Below are 19,241 nucleotides of genomic sequence, written 5' to 3'. Positions count from 1 at the left end.
CACAGGAGGTCCAATAGACTATAATAACCTTCTCTTGGAGGGATCCTCACTCTCTGTTCAGAGAAGACTGACACTGAGCTCCCTGTGTGAAAGGACTTAAGGGTATTCTTCCAGGAAGCACTGCAGGCCTCAGCCTCTCCTCCGACATCATGCTCCAGCTGTCTGACAGGACCTGCAGAGAAAAAAAGAGTAAAGGTTATAGGCATAGACCACCTCCTTCTCCTACCTCTGAATCAATGCCTGCCATACCTAGCCATCCAGAGAGTTCTGAACAGGCAGTTTTATGGGAGACTTGAGGACATCATACCAGTTTCCAGATGCCAAACCCTGTTTTTCCTTTGTTTGCAAATGACCTTTCCCATTTCCTCAGTCCTTGGTCTTGTATCACCATGGACCACTGGGTGATGGGCATTGTAGAAGTGGTATATGTGGTCCAGTTTATTTCTACCCCTCCTTCCCATCCTCCCTCCCTGTTGCTCTTCAGGGACCCCTCACACAAAGGACTTCCGATTCAGTAGGTTCAATCTCTCCTTCAGGTGGGAGCCATAGAGGAGGTTCCACAGAATTTAAGAGGAAAGGGTTTCTGTTCCCCTTCTTTCCTAATCCCAAAAGCAAAGGGAAGACTCAGACCTATATTAGACCTGTGCCAGCTCAACAAATATCTCAAAAAGATAAAGTTTTGCATGGTCACCCTGGCATCCATTATTCACTCTCTGGAGACTGGTATACTTCACTCAATATAAGAGATGCCTACTTTCATGTGTCGATATACCGAGGGCACAGAACGTTCCTCAGGTTTGTAGTGAAGCACCCACATTACTAGTTCACGGCGCTTCATTTTGGTCTCTCTGCTGCTCCTCAGGTGTTCATGAAGTATTTGGCCGTGGTGGCGCAGAGTTCCTGAGGAGACGTGGAGTGCAGGTCTACCCTTACCTGGATGACTGGCTAGTCAAGGGCCAGTCCAAAGCTCAGGTTATATCCAGCATATGAATCATTCAGTAAGCCTTCAAGGCTGTAGACCTACTGATCAATGCAGACAAGTCTACCCTTTACCTGGTACAGAGGATAGAGTTTATAGGAGTTGTGTTGCACTCTACCCAGGCCAGAGCATTCCTCCCAGAGGCAAGATTCCAATCTATTTAGTCTCTCATGACAGACCTCAAGTTTCAATCACAATAGCCTGAAACTGTAGGAGGCTCGTACGACACATGGCCTTGTGCACATATGTAGTATGACCCGTGAAGCTACACCTCAAGCCCCTCCAGACATGGCTCGAGTCCGTGTACTTACCAAGCTGTCTTCATCTGGACACTGTGCTCATGGTACCTTCGTAGATTCTAATTTTGCTGAATCGATAGTTGGATCCTTTCAATGTTTGTGTGGGTGTTCCCTTTCTCCGCCGTGAACAGTCAATGACACTGGTCTCAGATGTGTCAGCTCTAGGGTGGGATGCTCACTTGAGGCCCCTCCAAACTCAGGGTCTTTGTCCTCAAGGGAGCTCACTCTTCATACCAATATCAGAAAGCTCAGGACAATTTGTCTTGCCTGTCAGTCTTTCCTACCTCATATCAGGGGGGGAATCCTATTTGTTCTTACAGACAACACCGCTGCAGTGTTTTACCTCAACAGGCAGGGAGGAGCTTGCTTATCCCTCCTTTTTCAGGAAGCAGTTCACCCGTGGGAATTTTGCATAGCCCATCAACCTTGAGGTCTCTTACCTTTCAGAGGTTTAGAACAAGCTAGAAAACTGCCTGAACAGGTTATTTTTGAGTCACCATGAGTGGTCTCTTTGCTCAGATGTAACCAGATGCATTTTCCAGCAGTGGGGGCCTCCCCAAATAGACCTATTTACAATCAAGTCCAATAGAAAATGTCAACAGTTCTCCCTGCAAGGCCACAGTCCAAGCTCCATAATAGGCACCTTCCTGCTACCTTGGACATAAAAGCTTTACTACAATTTCTCCTCAATTCCACTCCTATATAGAGTGCTACTAAAGATCAAGTGGGATCATGCCCAGATTATATTAATATCCCCAGTGTCACCCAGCCAACACTAGTTCTCCATGCTACTGGACTTCTCAGTGGGAAATCAAATCTCACTTGGATTTGATTTCTCAAGACCACTGTCAGCTGCTCCACCTGAACCTGCAATCCCTTAATTTAACATCCTGGAAGCTCCAAGGCTAAATCTCAGTGAGCAGGCTTGCTCAGAGCAAGTTTTCCAGATCTTACTAAGTAGCAGAAAGCACTCACAAGGGCCAGCGAACTGTCAAAATGGAAGCGGTTTCGTATCTGGACTTGTCAGACCGGGGTCTCATTGATACACTCATCCATCCAACGTGTAGTCAACTGTCTGCTGCACCTGAAACAGCAAGGCCTTAGCCATTTTCTCTATCAAGATTCACCTGGCAACAATATCAGCTTTCTATCCTCACTGGTCTATGAACTAAAACAACAATCAACTTTCCATTCAAGCCACTGGCAATGTGGGTACGATCCAGACCTAACATTCGTGTCTAAAGACCAAAGTGGTAACACTCTCATCATAGCATTTCCAAACAGCCAATGCAGGTCTATAATGATCTATGTAGGCATAGAAATTTCTGTGTTCTTTCCGAAGCAGGTACCACAATGGAATTTTGCTAAAGCTGATTGGGATGCCTAAAAACAGACTGTAGATAAAACTGTTGCAAGAATTCCAGCAAGACCAGAATGCTATCAACAGTTCGCAGGGCTCCTGAAAGTAGCAGGAAAGAAGAACATTCCCCGAGGATTCCGGAAAAAGCAAACTCCCTGCTGGACGAGAGAGATGCAGGAGTTGCTCTGGAAATACAATCAGACCAGGAGCTCTCATACTTCAAAAGCCCTGCTACACTTTATGGCTTTATTGCGCGCAAAACCTTGATTTTACACATTCAAGTCATCAAGCCTGGACACTATTATGATGTCTTGGGACTGCTAACTCCACAGAGTACTGGCCACCTAATATCTGGCCAAATTCAATTGCCTCCAAACTGGTGGAGAACACAAAAGGACCACATGATAAGCACACAAGAAGAGAAGTGTATCAACAACTTTACCGAAAACTTGCCTCAATCCCCTGAGAAGAACCTTCCACTGTCAGCATAGAGGAAGTAAAAATGAAAAAAGGGAAGGCTGCAAGCCCTGATGGTATTCCATCAGAATTCCTCCACCATCTTGGCCCCAAAGGACTCCAGTGGCTAGCAACATTGTACTCCACTACCTTAAGGACAGTACAGATCCCTGAAATATGGCGTGAGGCAATGGTAATTGCCATTCCAAAGCCTGGAAAGCCCCCTGATGAAGCAGGAAGCTACAGGCCAAATTCTCTATTATGTACAACCTATAAACTTCTTGAACGTATCATCCTCAAAAGAATACACCCTTGTACTGTCGGCAGGCTTCCGGCCAAAACGTAGTTGTTGTGACCAAGTTCTGGCACTCACACCTCACATTCAGGCTGGCTATCAAAAAAACCTAAAGACTGGTGCAGTATTTGTTGACCTGTCATCTGCGTATGATACTGTATGGATTAAGGGCCTGATGCTGAAACTTGCTAAAATTATACCCTGCTACGAAACACTTTGCCTGCTGTGGACCATGCTGAGTAACAGATGCCTGCGGGTGTACCTGGATAATAAGACCAGCTCACCCCATATCATAAACAGTGGGCTAGCACAAGGCTCTGTATTTGCGCCAACCCCCTTTAATATTTACATAAGTGACATGCCTCCAACTAAATCACGAACATTTGGATATGCAGATGATCTTGCCATGACAATCCAAGCATCAAACCTCCATGACATTGAGAAAGCATTAACTGAGGACCTCCAAAATATGGAACAATACTTCTGGAAATGGAGGGTCAAACCAAACCCTGGAAAAACAATAGTAAGCACATTCCATCTTGATAATAAGAGTGCCAAAAACACTCTGAAAGTAGATTTCTGTGGTAAAAATGTGCAACACGATTACACTCCGACATATCTTGGAGTGAAACTCGTCCGCACCCTCTCCTTCTATGATCATCTTGAGAAGGTAGCTGCAAAAGTAAAAATGAAAGCCAACATAATCCAGAAACTAGCAGGTCCAGCCTGGTGTGCATCAGCATCAGTGTTGCGAACATCTGCAATAGCACTTATATATTCAGTAGCTGAATATTGTGCACCGGTATGGAGCAGATGCAGCCACACATGACTTGTAATATGACTTGCAGCCACAGATGACTTGACACAGCTAAATACAGTGATGCGGTGCATCATGGGAACCCTTCAGTCGATTCCAAAACCATGGCTACCTGTCCTGTCTAACGTCGCTCCCCTGCCGATACGCCGAACTGCTGCAACATTCTGCGAAGCTCAGCGAATCCAGGAAAACAGATGTCCTCCTATTCACCAAGAATTTGACAATGCCCCCCCTCCCCACAACATCTTAAATCCCTTAAGCCTTTCTGGGAATATTTGTTTAGCTTCATGCAATCAGGCTATGATCAGAAGGAGGCTTGGAAAGCAGATTGGGCTAAACAAGACTTAAAAAATAAGCACCTTGTGCCAGATCCCATGCAGAAGGTTTCTGGGTTTGACCTTCCACAGTCAGCTTGGTCAACTCTGAACCGAATTCAAACCAACCATAGTAGATCTGGATATCTAATGCACAAATGGAAAATCAAGGACTCCCCGGTGTGGGAGTGTGGTTCTCCACAATAGATCGTCGAACATGTCACTACCTACTGCCCAACTTATAAGTATAAAGGAGGCATTACTGCAATAAATTCTGCTATTCGTGATGTAGCCATGTGGCTCGATCAACTTCTGGTAAAATTATAGTTGCTGCTCTACACAGCCATATGAAAGAAGAAGAAGACGACCCTTGCTGGGATAACTTCTGTTTTTTCTAACAACATGAGAATGACATTGCACCCTCAATTAAGAGAACCTAGTCCCCCATGGGACTTGAACTTGGTCCTGTCTAAACTTATGGGCCATTTGAGGCTTTGGAAATGTGCTCTGTACTACACCTTTCATGGAATGTGGTTTTCCTAATTGCTATCACTTCTGCCAGAAGAGTCTCTGAACTGCATGCCCTCTCATCTGAACCACTATATACAGTCTTCTTTAAAGAGAAGGTATACTTATGCTCTCATCCAAGTGTTGTCTCTAAAGTAGTTTCAGTTTTTCTTATCAGTCAACCAATTTACTTATCTGTATTTTACCCCAAACCACACACAAATAGGGACGAGCAAAGGCTACACATAGAATCATAGAATATCAGGGTTGGAAGGGACCTCAGGAGGTCATCTAGCCCAACCCCCTGCTCAAAGCAGGACCAATCCCCAACTAAATCATCCCAGCCAAGGCTTGGTCAAGCCTGACCTTAAAAACTTCTAAGGAAGGAGATTCCACCACCTCCCTAGGTAACGCATTCCAGTGTTTCACCACCCTCCTAGTGAAAAAGTTTTTCCTAATATCCAACCTAAATCTCCCCCACTGCAACTTGAGACCATTACTCCTTGTTCTGTTATCTGCTACCACTGAGAACAGTCTAGAGCCATCCTCTTTGGAACCCCCCTTTCAAGTAGTTGAAAGCAGCTATCAAATCCCCCCTCATTCTTCTCTTCCGTAGACTAAACATCCCCAGTTCCCTCAGCCTCTCCTCATAAGTCATGTGTTCAATAATTTTTGTTGCCCTCTGCTGCACTCTTTCCAATTTTTCCACATCCTTCTTGTAGTGTGGGACCCAAAACTGGACACAGTACTCCAGATGAGGCCTCACCGGTGTCGAATAGAGGGGAACGATCACGTCCCTCGATCTGCTGGCAATGCCCCTACTTATACATCCCAAAATGCCGTTGGCCTTCTTGGCAACAAGGGCACACTGTTGACTCATATCCAGCTTCTCGTCCACTGTAACCCCTAGGTCCTTTTCTGCAGATCTGCTGCCGAGCCATTCGGTCCCTAGTCTGTAGCAGTGCCTTGGATTCTTCCGTCCTAAGTGCAGGACTCTGGACTTGTCCTTGTTGAACCTCATCAGATTTCTTTTGGCCCAATCCTCCAATTTGTCTAGGTCCCTCTGTATCCTATCCCTACCCTCCAGCGTATCTACCTCTCCTACCAGTTTAGTGTCATCTGCAAACTTGCTGAGAGTGCAATCCACACCATCCTCCAGATCATTTATGAAGATATTGAACAAAACCGGCCCCAGGACCGACCCTTGGGGCACTCCACTTGATACCGGCTGCCAACTAGACATGGAGCCATTGATCCATATTGGATATTAGATGAGCATTGGTGTTCTGCATAGACAGGACCAAATTGTTTCAGTGGTCCACTCTTCATGGTTATAGCAGACAGAATTATAGGTCTTCCAATCTCCTCACAGATAATTTGATATTAGATAACTTCCTGTATCAGCTCTGGTTATGATCTGGCAGGTATTTTTCCACTAGACAAGTTGACAGCTCACTCCACAAGAGTGCAAGCATCCTCAATAGCATTCCTAGTGCAGATCCCTATCCAGAACATTTGTAAAGTAGCAACCTGGTCATTGGTGCACACTTTCTGCTCTCATTATGCCATCTCCCAGTACTCTAGAGATGATGCTATATTTGGTCGTGCTGTACAACAGTCTGTGTGTACATGAACTGCGATCCCTCCACCTATATTAGTGCTTGGGAGTCACCAAGAGTGGAATGCACATGTGCAATCACTCAAAGAAAAAAACCTGTTACTAACTTTTCATAACTGTTGTTCTTCGAGATGTGTTGCACATGTCCATTCCATGGCCCTTCCCCCACCCTCTCTACATGGGAGTTTCCAGAAAGAAGGAACTGAGGGAGCTTGGGGTCAGCTGGGCTCTTTATACTGGCACCAGTGGCACACGGCAGCAGAGGGTGCTCAAGCCGTCCTGCTGGTTACCACTGAGGGAAAAATTTCCAGTGACTGTGCATGGGGCACGCACACGTCAAGGGTGGAATGGACATGTGTAACACATCTTGAAGAACAACAGTTACAACAGGTTAGTAACCATTTTTCAGTCAAAGTTGCATTGCCTTTTACCCACCTCTTAATTCTAAATTATTCTCTTTTACTCTGTCGTACGTGACTCTTCACTCATATGGTTCTGTCCAGTGTTACAGAAACCTTTGTTTTGAGTCCAGACAGGTGTTTTTTGTTTTAAATGTGTCTGAATTTTGTTTTATTATGGTGCTATTTCTACATACTTTGAGATCTACTGATGAAAAGCACTAAATAAGAGCTGGGTGGTGTTGTTATAGTTGGTGAAACAACATATTTGCATGTATACAGTGGGACCCCCTTATAGTAAAAGATTGTCCTTTATAGTCTCAAAAAAGCTGCACTGCAATTGCAGGAAGCTCTAGATGCTGTGTTTATGTGGGTCGGGAGGAGTATGATTGTTGAAGGGCACGAGCCTCTGGGGGTATGTCTATATAGCATCTGGGAGTGAGCTGCCTAGCCTTGGTCCACAGATGCAGGGCTCGTGCAAGCACACTGTTGTTAGCTGTGTAGATGGTGCTTTGTTATTGCGACTTGGGCTGGAGCTTGGGCTCTGAAGCCTAGGATAGGGTGTCGGTTAAAAATAGCATGCTAGCGCAAGCTCAGCTACCACAGGTCTGTGGTCCCGGGCTGGGAGGCTTGCTCCCGGATGCTGTGTAAACATATCCTGGAAGACTATAGTTTCACTCCTGTCAGGGAGCTGCAGTAGCAATATCACCTTCTTTTCACTCCCACTGGGAACAGTTGCGGCAACAGCAAGAAGCAAAGGATCCTTCCTTACCCTTTCTCCACAACATAGGGGCAAATCTTCTTCTTCCTTGTTTATTCAGAGCAATGTAAGAGGGGAAATGATTGTTCCTTTGGAATGCAGCACTGAGCACCTGTCTGGTAAGTGACAATTGCTGCATTCTTAGAGGATTAGCACAGGGAAAACCTTTTACAGTGAAGTGAAGTTGCAATATAATTGAAGTGAATATGCAATAAAATGTAATGATGGAATTCAGGACTTTCACTCTACTATAATTTAATGTGTCTCTGTAACAATAGTTTTAAAATGGAAATAAAAACATGTGTTGAGGAGTATAGATATGTTGCTTGCAAGTACTCAGCATTTCAGAAAAGAAATTATTTCATAGTACTTTTTTTCCTCCATCAAGGCTATTGTGGTGACTGATGGAGAACGTATTCTTGGCCTTGGAGACCTTGGCTGTTATGGAATGGGCATCCCAGTTGGCAAATTGGCCCTTTACACAGCATGTGGAGGAATGAAACCACAGGAATGTCTGCCTGTAATCCTGGATGTGGGAACTGATAATGAGGTAAATACTTTTCCTAGGTTCCATGAACATTTCACATATTTTAGGAGCAACAGGCTGAACTGTATAATTGTATTTAACTGTTCTATTAAAGGGTAAAGTTAGAATTTTGGGTGAGTATATTATTCCATTTTTGCCTTATTTTTCCCTCATGTGAGTACTTATTCTCCTTCTCACTTGTTGTGTATAATTATTCTTTAATACAGTTTTATTAAATTTACCAATATATTTAATAGAGTCTGTATACTGATATCTTTCTACTGACAATTTAGTACATTGAAAAGGCCCAGATTACTTCCACGGGCAAAAAGTCTGGCACAGGACCATTGATTGTGGAGATTTCACAATGCACCTGAAACCTTCCCTTCACCAGAGGTCCTACAGATGGCCAGCACAGCCCCAAAAGTGGATTGCACTGGCTTAGGTGGGCATTTGGTGCATGCCCAGTGCAGCCTTCCCTGCATGGCAATTATATAGCCCACACTGAGACTAGGCCCGAGAAAGGGACACTTCTCAGGAAGTGAATTCCCTTGGGGTGCAGCATCCCTCACACAGAAACTTTTTGTGCCAACTGGGGTTGAACTCTGTCCACTATGACTATCTTGTAAGGATGCCCAAAATTTACTGCTACTTCTTTATGAGCAAAGGTCCTATTTAATAACTTACTTCCAAATAATTCATTAATGCCTCTAGTCCCAGTTTCTTTTCTTCCAAACACATGAAGAGAAACTTGATGGTTTGTGAGATATTCACTGTTGTTTTCATAGGGTGAAATCCTAGTTTCACTGAAGTCTGTGAAAAACACCCATTAACTTCTATGGTGTCTGGATTTGACCTTTAGTTTCTTTATCCTGTATTTTTTTCATTTTAGTATAAGAGTTGGTGTGAAAACTGGACTTTCAACCAAAGTGAAAATTTTTGTGAAACATTTTAATTTTGGTCAAAAAATTGTGGTTCGTTGATTGGTTTCACACATGTTCCACTAGGTATGTGCATGCCCAACACACTAGGGTCAGAGAGTTTTCTGCAGTGACTTCAAAACATTTTCTATACAGCTATTTTTAGAGCACTAGTGCAAACTCTGCTATCCAAGTCTGAGGACCCGGGCTGTGAGGCTCATTCCCACTCATTCCAAAATGCTGTGTAGACATACCTACCTGTGTCATCTTGGCAATGTATCTTTTTAGCTGCACCTCTGAACATTGAAATTAGTCTACTTTTGAAATATATTTATGTCTAGTCCATAGGATAGCAGTGAAAAATAGTGTTTTTTCTTTCAAGAATAGAAAATAATAAAGAATTGATTGTGTACATTGTCCTGATGTCTTTGATATCTGGTATCTGACAGATAGTAAGTATGTAAGTATAGTAGAGGATAGACAGTTCAATATTTTTTTGTATACACAGGCATACAATTCTAAAAAATATATTCTTTATGAGATCAGTGATTTTAGGACACTCCAAGTGCACTCAGTGGGTCTCTTTTCCAAAGTGGTTTTAACACTGACAGGAGAAGAAATAAGATGTCCTACAGCAACATTTTCAGATACAGATGTTGCAGATTGTAGATGGGGGAGGAAGAGTATATTATTGGAACCCCCAAAATGTAGTAAAGAGCATGAGGTGACACTATTCAGAACTCGTTCATTCAACAATAACTAACATTTGAAAACCCATTATGCCATTAATGATTTTTGCTCCACAAGTGATAGGGAAACCATGAAAGGAACAAAATATAGTTCAGTGACATAAGGAATGTACTGGTTGCTTTAGTGCAGAGTAATTGCAGTATCAGTATGTTCCATAAGATCTCCACATAAAAGACCATGATGGCACCTTACTTCTGCATGCTTAATTTACACACCAGACTTTTTCTAGATTTCTTTTGTAGAATCATATTAACATAGGGCTGGAAGGGACCTTGAGAAGTCATCCATTCCCACCAGAGGCAGAATCAAGTAAACCTAGACCATCCCCAATATCTTTGTCTAACCTGTTCTTAACAACCTCCAACTACCCTTATAGTTAGAAAGCTTTTCCTAATGTCTAACCTAAATCTCCCTTGCTACAGATTAAGCTCATTACTTCTTATCCTACCTTCGGTGGACAGGGAGAACAATTGATCACAGTCCTCTTTATAACAGCTCTTAACATATTTAAGACTATTTTCAGGCCCCCCTCAGTCTTCTTTTCTCAAGACTAAACATACCCAGTTTTTTTAACCTTTCCTCATGGGTCAGGTTTTCTAATCCTTTTAACATTTTTGTTGCTCTCTTCTGGACTTTCTCCAATTTGTCCACATCTTCCCTGAAGTGTGACCCCCAGAATGTTTATGTGAATATGAACATAAGAGTTTGCAAAATTTCAAGGGGAACTAGTGAGAGGATGTTACCTAAAACAGACAGTGTTTCCCTTCATGTAGGGGACCTTTTAAGTAACTCGCTTGGGTTGATATAACAATTTGGCAGCATTTCATTTTCAGTAAACTGATGGAGACCTTTAAATTCTTTCTTGAGGTTTGTTATTCTCTTGCTTAATGCAAAGTTACAGTATGTCTGGTAATACTCTCAGAAACCATCTCAACTATAATGTAATAAAAGGTTATTTCTACTTCATTTCTAACTCATGGGTATCAGGAATTTAGAAGCTTACTGGTAAATCTAAATAAAACAACATGAGCATATATCCGTTCAATCTCAGGCCTACCATAACAGCTAATCTTTTATTAACACAAACATAGCACTGAAAACAATCTTTGACCAAGTTATGGTTTGCTTTTTTTTTTTTTTGGTTAAAAAAATTACTTGACATCAAAGTCTATTCTATGAATTCATAGCTTTCAACTTCTCACCTATAGTAACTTAGTCAGGGCTACACATGGAAAGTAATGAAGCAGAAGAGGAAGAGTAAATGAAATTGCAGACCTTTTGAGATGACAGACAAGCAGTAATATCAAAAGTCCTTCCTGCATAGTTTAATTTCAGCCAAATCAAAATCAAAGATTTATGGTTGTGATTTCAATGCATGGAACCAATTCAAGAGCTTGAATGGGCTTTTGTACTTTATTAAAGGCAAGATATCAATAATATTATTAGGTAGACATAATAAATAGTTTCAGGGTTTTTTACACATCCTGTCTGAGGCAAGGTTATTTTAAAATATCAGTGTAAAAATTGTGATAACCTTCGGGCCTTGGTTAAAATAGGTATTTTACTGTTTTTCATGGAGCTTCTATGTGGCGCCTACTGTTTTGGTTGTTTAAGCAACAGAATATTTCTTAAATGGCCCCACAGATGATTTTTATAAAACCTATGTTGTATAGGAATATTTACAAGTAAGAACACCAGTAAACACACACACACAAAATATACAGGTAGCCCTACATATTTTAGGTGTGGTGTTATATTCAGTGATGGACACAGGCACTTGTGCAGTATTGCAGTATACTGAGAGATCCACAAATAGTTGGTTTTTGGATACAGGTGGGTATTTTGTGAAGAATTGCAATATGGAGGTAAATACATCGGTGTTATATATTAAGTATTCAAAGGAGAGAGTGGCATTTTTTAGATAAAATACAGTGTAGTTTGAGCTTGAAGTTGTTACTATTTTGTCTTTGTTTCTTACACATTACACATTGTTCATTGGTTAAACGCCAATACCCTTCAAACCTGGTGTTTAATCATCTAATTAGAATACTGTTACACATTTCATTTTTCTTGTATTTTGTTCACCTGCATTATGATTGTAGAGTTTTCTCTTGTGAGCCATGGAATGGGAGTGCATTTCCTGGCTCATATTAATAATCTGAGATCCTAAATAATTTTTTTGTTGTTTTATAAATGTTAGGGGAGTGCTGCATAGGGCATAATAGGCTTGTTTTCTTGTTGTCTAAAACTGAAGATTTTGTCCAAAACCTGAAAATTTTGATTGAGAAATGCTGTCCAGTATCTAATGGGAGTTGTAGACTGCTCTGATGCACCACATCTCCCTTCTTGCTGAGTTGCTGAGGTGCACCATGAGAGATGTAGTTTGGCCAGGGATTCCAGTCCAGATAGGAGAATGGGGCATGAGGCAGCCTGGTATACTTTCCAAATCAAAATTTTTCAGTTTGGGGATTTTTTGTTGTTTATAGCGATGTGTTTTGGGTTTTTTGTTTTGTTTTGATAAAAAGTCAATTTTTCCGTGGAAAGCTGGCAAAAAAATTGTCTAATTGAAAACTCAATTTTCAATCTAAAAATAGTTTCAATGGAAAATGTTCATCCAACTTTAATAATCTACTGTACCTGCCCACATCCTCTTCAGCAAAGCTTGAAACTGCTTGAATATATTTAATTTTTGATTATGGAAGTGTAGAAGAATTAGTTTCTATTGGAATTCTCCCAGTGTTTGAGAGTAGTAAGTTATGGAAAATATCTGTTCAGAAGTCTTCTTGTGTGGCACCCTGAAATTCTATTTTCTGTTTTTTGTGTATGTGTTGTCACTTATCTATCTTACCATTATTCAGAACTGCATAAGAATGGCAATTTTTCGTATAGATCTGCTCTTCAGAATCATTAGTTTGTTTTCAAACTGGATTACTATTCTGGTGTGGAGGCAGCTATTACTGATTTTCTCATTCCATAATATTTGCATTACAATAATTCCAGAGTCCTCAGTCTGGATGATGGCCCTTATTATGTTTGGGGCCCCATTATATGCTTAACACAATGTCATGGTCCTATTCCTTGAATAACTTACATTTTAAAGAGATAGATGACATACCAGGAGTTGGGGAAAGGAATATAATCATATGTGATTCTTATATACCTATGCATTTTCTTATTTTTCTAAATAGTTAAAGTAAATGCCAGTTATTCCCATCTGGCCATCAGTGTACCCATCATTATGTATTAATACTTTGCATTCATATATGTGGAATCTTATGTCCACTAAAATAGATTGGATTTAATGTATCCTGGATGTTAAAACAGGCCACAGGGAAGATTTGTTGTCAGCAACAAAAATGTTAATAGAAACCTCTACTGGATACAAAGCTCTTTACTGTAGCACAGGTTTTGGAATACTACGTTGTATTTGGAAACCACACTTCCTGTTTAATCTTGTGTGATTAATCTTGTGTGATGGTTTGCTTGTCAGCCTGTACCTGCCTTTTGGCTGTTTTATTTCTCCACAAAGTTCTTTATCTTTTATTCAAATTTCTATCTGTGGGCTAAATCTAAGTTTTCTAAGTTTTCTTTTCTTCTTTGAGTTTGTACAGTATATATGTACATTCATACTATATATGAGTTCATATAGAGTAACAGATATTAAATGCAAAAAAAGTTAACATTAAGACTAGTAAGCTCGCTTGTTTAGGAGTAGCTCTTTTTGGAATATGGTTCAGTCTTCAAAAATGGCTTCTTTCTCCTCAAGCAGAGATTGAGAATCATGCTGAAGTAGAACCCACAGCTCTGAGAAGGAGTGAGTAATGTGGAGTTAGCGTGGTATCAGACAACATTGATCTGTTTTGGTTTTAATGAGAAATCTTAGCAAGGTCCAAAGGGACTTCATGCCATTAAATTTTTCTTACAAGACTCACAAAACTGAATTTGTTTGCCAAAATAATATATAATTATTCTTAATGTCTTTGAAAGTGAATATCTAGTAAATTTTAGAAATCACTTCCTTAATTAAGAATGTAAGATCAAAAAGGTGTCAATATTTTAATTGAACAAAATATAAATTTCTTAAATACATTTCACATAATTTTGAGTATGTAACTTTAATATGGCATTATCTTATGCTTACTATGGGCTACATTGTCATTTTTCATCTAGCCTGGAGCCAGGGTGGCATGTCATCAGGGTCATAAACTGGGGGTGTCATCTTCAGCTCAGGCCTCTCTCTAGGTCCTCACTTCCGGGCTATATCTTAAGTCTTGCAGATTCTTTCTACATAACATTAAGATATTACCTTTCCTATCCATTCATGCAGCTAAAACTCCCTTCCAAGCTCTCATCATCTCACGTCCTGATTACTGCAACGTCCTTTTCTCTGGCCTTGAAAAATGCAGTCTTGTCTTGTTCATTTCCATTCAAAATACTCCTATAAAGATCGTTTTCCTAGCTGGTTCCTTTGACCATGACCTTCTCTTTGCATCCCTCCAGTGTCTTCCCGTTCTTCATCAGATCAAACATAAATATCACAGGATGGCTAGCCCTTTTAAGGGACATGGTTCCACTCCCACCTGTAACATGCTTAACTCACCTCCCCAGATAGAGAGAATGAATGTCACATGACAGATGAGTCATGTGGCTAAATGAATCCTGTAGGGGTAGATAAGAGAGGCTGTGAAGGTGAAGGAAGAGGAGACCTTGAGTCCTGTCCAAAGAGAAGGGGGACTCCGGGTAGGAAGGCCTGGGAGTTGCTGTTCTCAAATGAGTGCAGAGAACTAGTAACAGCTAGCAAGGCTGGAATGTAAGGAAAGACTTGGCTGAAGAGCGAGCCTCAGTAGGAAGTTTTGTTTCCCTTGTGAACTCTGTTAATAAATCAGACCAAAAGAAGAGGAGGTTGTTATTATATGCATAAAAGACTTTGAGAGTTACTGAGAAGCCCAAGAAGGGAGACTGAGGCAATGGCTAGCCTGAAGCCAGACCAGGTAGGTGGTGAGGCTACATTAAGCTACTTATCTTCAGTGTCAAAAACTTGTTCATTTTCACTAGGCTGCGATAGGGGGTTGGGGTGCGGGAGGGGGTGCGGGCTCCGGTTGGGGGTGCAGGCTCCGGGATGGGGCCAGAAATGAGGGGTTATGGGTGGGGAGGGGGCTCTGGGCTTGGGCAGGGGGTTGGGGCGTGGGAAGAGATGTGGGGTGTGGGATCTGGGCGGCACTTATGTCGGGCGGCTCCCCACAAGTGGTGACATGTCTCTTGGCTCCTAGGGGCAGCGAGGCACACACCCTCACAGCTCTCATTGTCCGTGGTTCACGGCCAATGGGAGCTGTGGAGCCAGTGCTCGGGGTGGGGGTGGTGCGCAGAGCCCCCGTGGTTGCACCTCCACCTAGGAGCCGAGGGACATTGCACGGCTCCCTGGAAGCAGCGACGAGCCAGGTAGGGAGCCCGTCTTAGCCCCGCTACGCTGCCAACTGGACTTTTAACGGCCCGTTGACAGTTATGTTTCAGTAAAGGGCTCTCGTGTCTGGTCCCTTTCCCCATTAGTCTGATAAATCTCAGAATCTGTTGAATTTTAGAACATGGTTCAAAGCTCAGCTGCTTTCCCAGCTCTTTCCTTGAGGGTAGCACTGGGAACAAGTGGTACAGGTCAATATATTTATTTGACTCTAAGGTGAAGTTTATTGGGGGGGAAAAGTTAAAACTGATATTTGAAGTTTGTTAGAAATTTATGTGTGTCTGGAGATGTTTGTAATGACTTATTGTTATACGTTTGTAGCTATATCTTCAGTTAGAGTAAATCATTGTAGTTCCATTGACTCATTAGAGCTATTTCAGTTTAGATCAGTTAAAATTTGGCTTCTTGTTTAGCACAGTAAGAACTACCAGAATGGGCAGGGTTCAGAAGATTGCACATGTGAATTAATCTGTCTGGATGTGGAAAGGATACAGAAGGATTAGATGCAGTAGTGTTAACCAAAGAGAGGGATAGAGAATGAAAGTAAAAAGTGTAGGGAAAAAAGTGAGTGAGTGGAAAAGAGGAGGACAGGGAGAGTTTGTCTAGTCAGAGCTATAACCTTTAGTTTGTCTTTAGATTAAGAAATTAGTGAGCTTCATGAGCGAAGGCAAACAAGAGGCTTAAAGGTCAAACCGATTAAAAGATAAGCTGCATTATAAAAGGAAAGAACAAGCATAGCTGGACAAGTCAAGTCTGGCTTTGAAAAGAGTCCCTCTGAGATCTGGTTGAGCTGTACAAAACCCTAGCTGGGGATGACTATACAAATGTAGACAGGAAAAAATAAGATGCCTATATTATGTAAGATAGTCTGATATTAGACATAGAAAGAAAATTATTTTTGATTTACATAATTATTTCCCTCCATCAGTCACACCCCATGTTTTAAAATGTCAAACTATTTACTGTAGATTTGTTTTGAAACACTATTTTAACCATGCAAAAATAAAAATATATTACATCATTCAGTGTTTTGTCTCTTTCTGTGCAAGTCATTTTCACTTCAAGCATAATTTTATTTTAATAAATGTTATATATTCATAGATTTTATGGCTAGAAGGGATTGTTATGATCATTTAGTCTGAGCTCCTGCATAACACAGAATTTTGCCCATGTTGACATAGGTTACAGTGGTGCTTTCAAAGTCACAGATGGAAAAATGGTTAGTATACTACAGCTCCTGTTCCCCTGCCCCTCCCTCATATGCTAATAATATATCTCAGCAGCTACTTTGGGTTGGTAATTTTACTATTAGTATGTTGGCTAACCATCCACCCCTTTTGAGTCTCATCTTAAAACATATTCTCTCCTTTTCATACGTCTAGAACGATTTTTATTGTCAAAGAAGGCACAGATTGCATGACTTTCCATTTTTGGGAGTACAGTGTTACTCTTTTCCACTTGGAGGTCTCCTGCAGAAAGCTGGAAAGTCCTTCCACATTTGTTCCCTCTCTGGCAGGGAGAAGTGAAGAGAGACCAACCTTCCCACAGCAGGACCTGCCTGTTTAGAATGGGTTTGTCAAGGTTCCTTCCCCACTCTGAACTCTAGGGTACAGATGTGGGGACCTGCATGAAAAATCCCCTAAGCTTATTTTTACCAGCTTAGGTTAAAACTTCCCCAAGGTACAAACTGTTTTACCTTTTGTCCCTGGACCTTATGCTGCCACCACCAAAGTGTCTAACAAAAATAACAGGGGAAGTGCCCACTTGGAAACGTCTCCCCGCCCCAAAATACCCCCCCAAGCACTACACTCCCTTTCCTGGGGAAGGCTTGGTAAAAATCCTCACCAATTTGCATAGGTGAGCACAGACCCAAACTCTTGGATCTTAAGAACAATGAAAAAGCAATCAGGATCTTAAAAGAAGAATTTTAATTAAAGAAAAAGTAAAAGAATCACTTCTGTAAAATCAGGATGGTAAATACCTTACAGGGTAATCAGATTCAAAACATAGAGAATCCCTCTAGGCACAACCTTAAGTTACAAAAAGACACAAAAAAAGGAATATACATTCCATTCAGCACAACTTATTTTATCAGCCATTTAAACAAAACAGAATCTAACGCACATCTAACTAGATTGCTTACTAACTTTTTACAGGAGTTTTGACCTGCATTCCTTCTCTGGTCCCGGGAAAAGCATCACTCAGACAGAGAGGATCTTTTGTTTCCACCCCCTCCAGCTTTGAAAGTATCTTGTCTCCTTATTGGTCATTTTGGTCAGGTGCCAGCGAGGTTATCTTAGCTTCTTAACCCTTTACAGGTGAACAGGTTTTTCCTCTGGCCAGGAGGGATTTAAAGGTGTTTACCCTTCCCTTTATATTTATGACAGGATGAAGAGTAATGGTCCTCCAAAACCAGTGTTTCCTGCGGGTGCTGGGATCCAAATGCAGTGTGGAGATGTGGTGGTAAAGGCTTACCCTTCACTCCAGTCCATGGTCCCCTCCTAAGCTAGGAAATGTATGACACAGCTAGCTGACATGCTTCAAAGAAAAAACTTCAGAAAAGACAAATTTAATAAAAATTAGCATAATTTTTGGTGATCTAACTTTAAGATTTTTCCCCCCAAAATGTTTTATGATAAAACAGCTTCTTAAATTCTCTTGCCCTCTGGTTATGTAGGGACTGATTTTCAGAAGTTCTGAGCACCCCAATTGAAACAGAAAGCAATTATATTGGCAGGTTCTCAGCACTTTTTGAAAATCAGGAAACTTATTTAGGTCCTAAATATGGATTAGGAAACCTACTTGTAGGTACTCTTAGAAGAAAAATACACTGGCTATACTGATATACACCACAAATTTTCTGAAATGTATAGCATCTGCTGCTTTGTTTAAGAAGATTAGGTCCCAAAATAAGTTTGTTAAAAAGAGGGGAGTTTTCAAACCCTAATATGAATTGAGTTTATTTTATACATTTTGACTCATCTAAATGAAAACATTTTACAAATGTTTACAGTTCATAAAGGGCAGAAAATTGATATACAACAGATTAATGGCTGTGAAGCAGAAAGTAAAATGAATGTAGGTAGAAAATTAACCTTACCGGTAGAACTTCACTGCCCAGTAAAGTATATAATGAATCAAACAGCATAACTGGAAAAATATAAATTACATTTGCAAACATTATTTCATTTTATAAGACTCTTACATTACTAGTAACAAGGGATAGTTATGAGCCAAGAAGCAGATGTGGATTCAAATTTATATTTCCTCCAAGCACTTCTCTTGTGTATGTATTTGGTGTTTAAGCTTTTCCAACAGAAGGAGAATCCATATTTTACTATGACACAATTCCATAGAAATGAAATTTTCCCAACAATGTGCAATGCAGAGTCTTGCTGCTAACATTAAAAAAGAAATTAACTGCATTTAAAATGCAGTTGACATTTTTTTGATGGAACAGTTTTCCATCACAGTGTGCAGATTCATTAAAACTAAAATGCTCTGCAGGAGCAGGTCTATTTCATCAAAATTTTGGGAAAAAAATCAAAATAAATCATTTATATTTTCTTGTTTTGTTTTGATAAGGCAAAAATGTTTCATTTAGACTACCATTTTGATTCATTTAGACTTTTATATTGTATATAATCTATATTTAATATTTTATGACTTTATTATGTTTCAACATTATTGAAATGTTGGTGGGTAGGAATAGTCAGGGTGGATAGGAATGGTGTCCCTCGCCTCTGTTTGCCAGAAGCTGGGAATGAAGGACAGAGGATGGATC

The 19,241-nt window shown here is 40.9% G+C and overlaps 1 protein-coding gene across 1 annotated transcript in view; it reads left to right on the top strand.

The window, feature by feature from the left end:
- ME1 (malic enzyme 1) overlaps positions 1-19,241 on the top strand; it is a 340,941-nt gene that overhangs the window by 157,888 nt on the left and 163,812 nt on the right. The window contains exon 5 of the mRNA XM_074948045.1: positions 8,192-8,353. Coding sequence (XP_074804146.1) covers positions 8,192-8,353 — 162 coding nt within the window. The remainder of the gene's footprint in view (positions 1-8,191; positions 8,354-19,241) is intronic.

The sequence above is a fragment of the Natator depressus genome, chromosome 3 (genome assembly GCF_965152275.1).
Source record: "Natator depressus isolate rNatDep1 chromosome 3, rNatDep2.hap1, whole genome shotgun sequence".
Lineage (NCBI taxonomy): Eukaryota > Metazoa > Chordata > Testudines > Cheloniidae > Natator > Natator depressus.
Note: the sequence above shows the minus strand (reverse complement) of the source record. Positions and strands in the feature narration are given on the sequence as shown.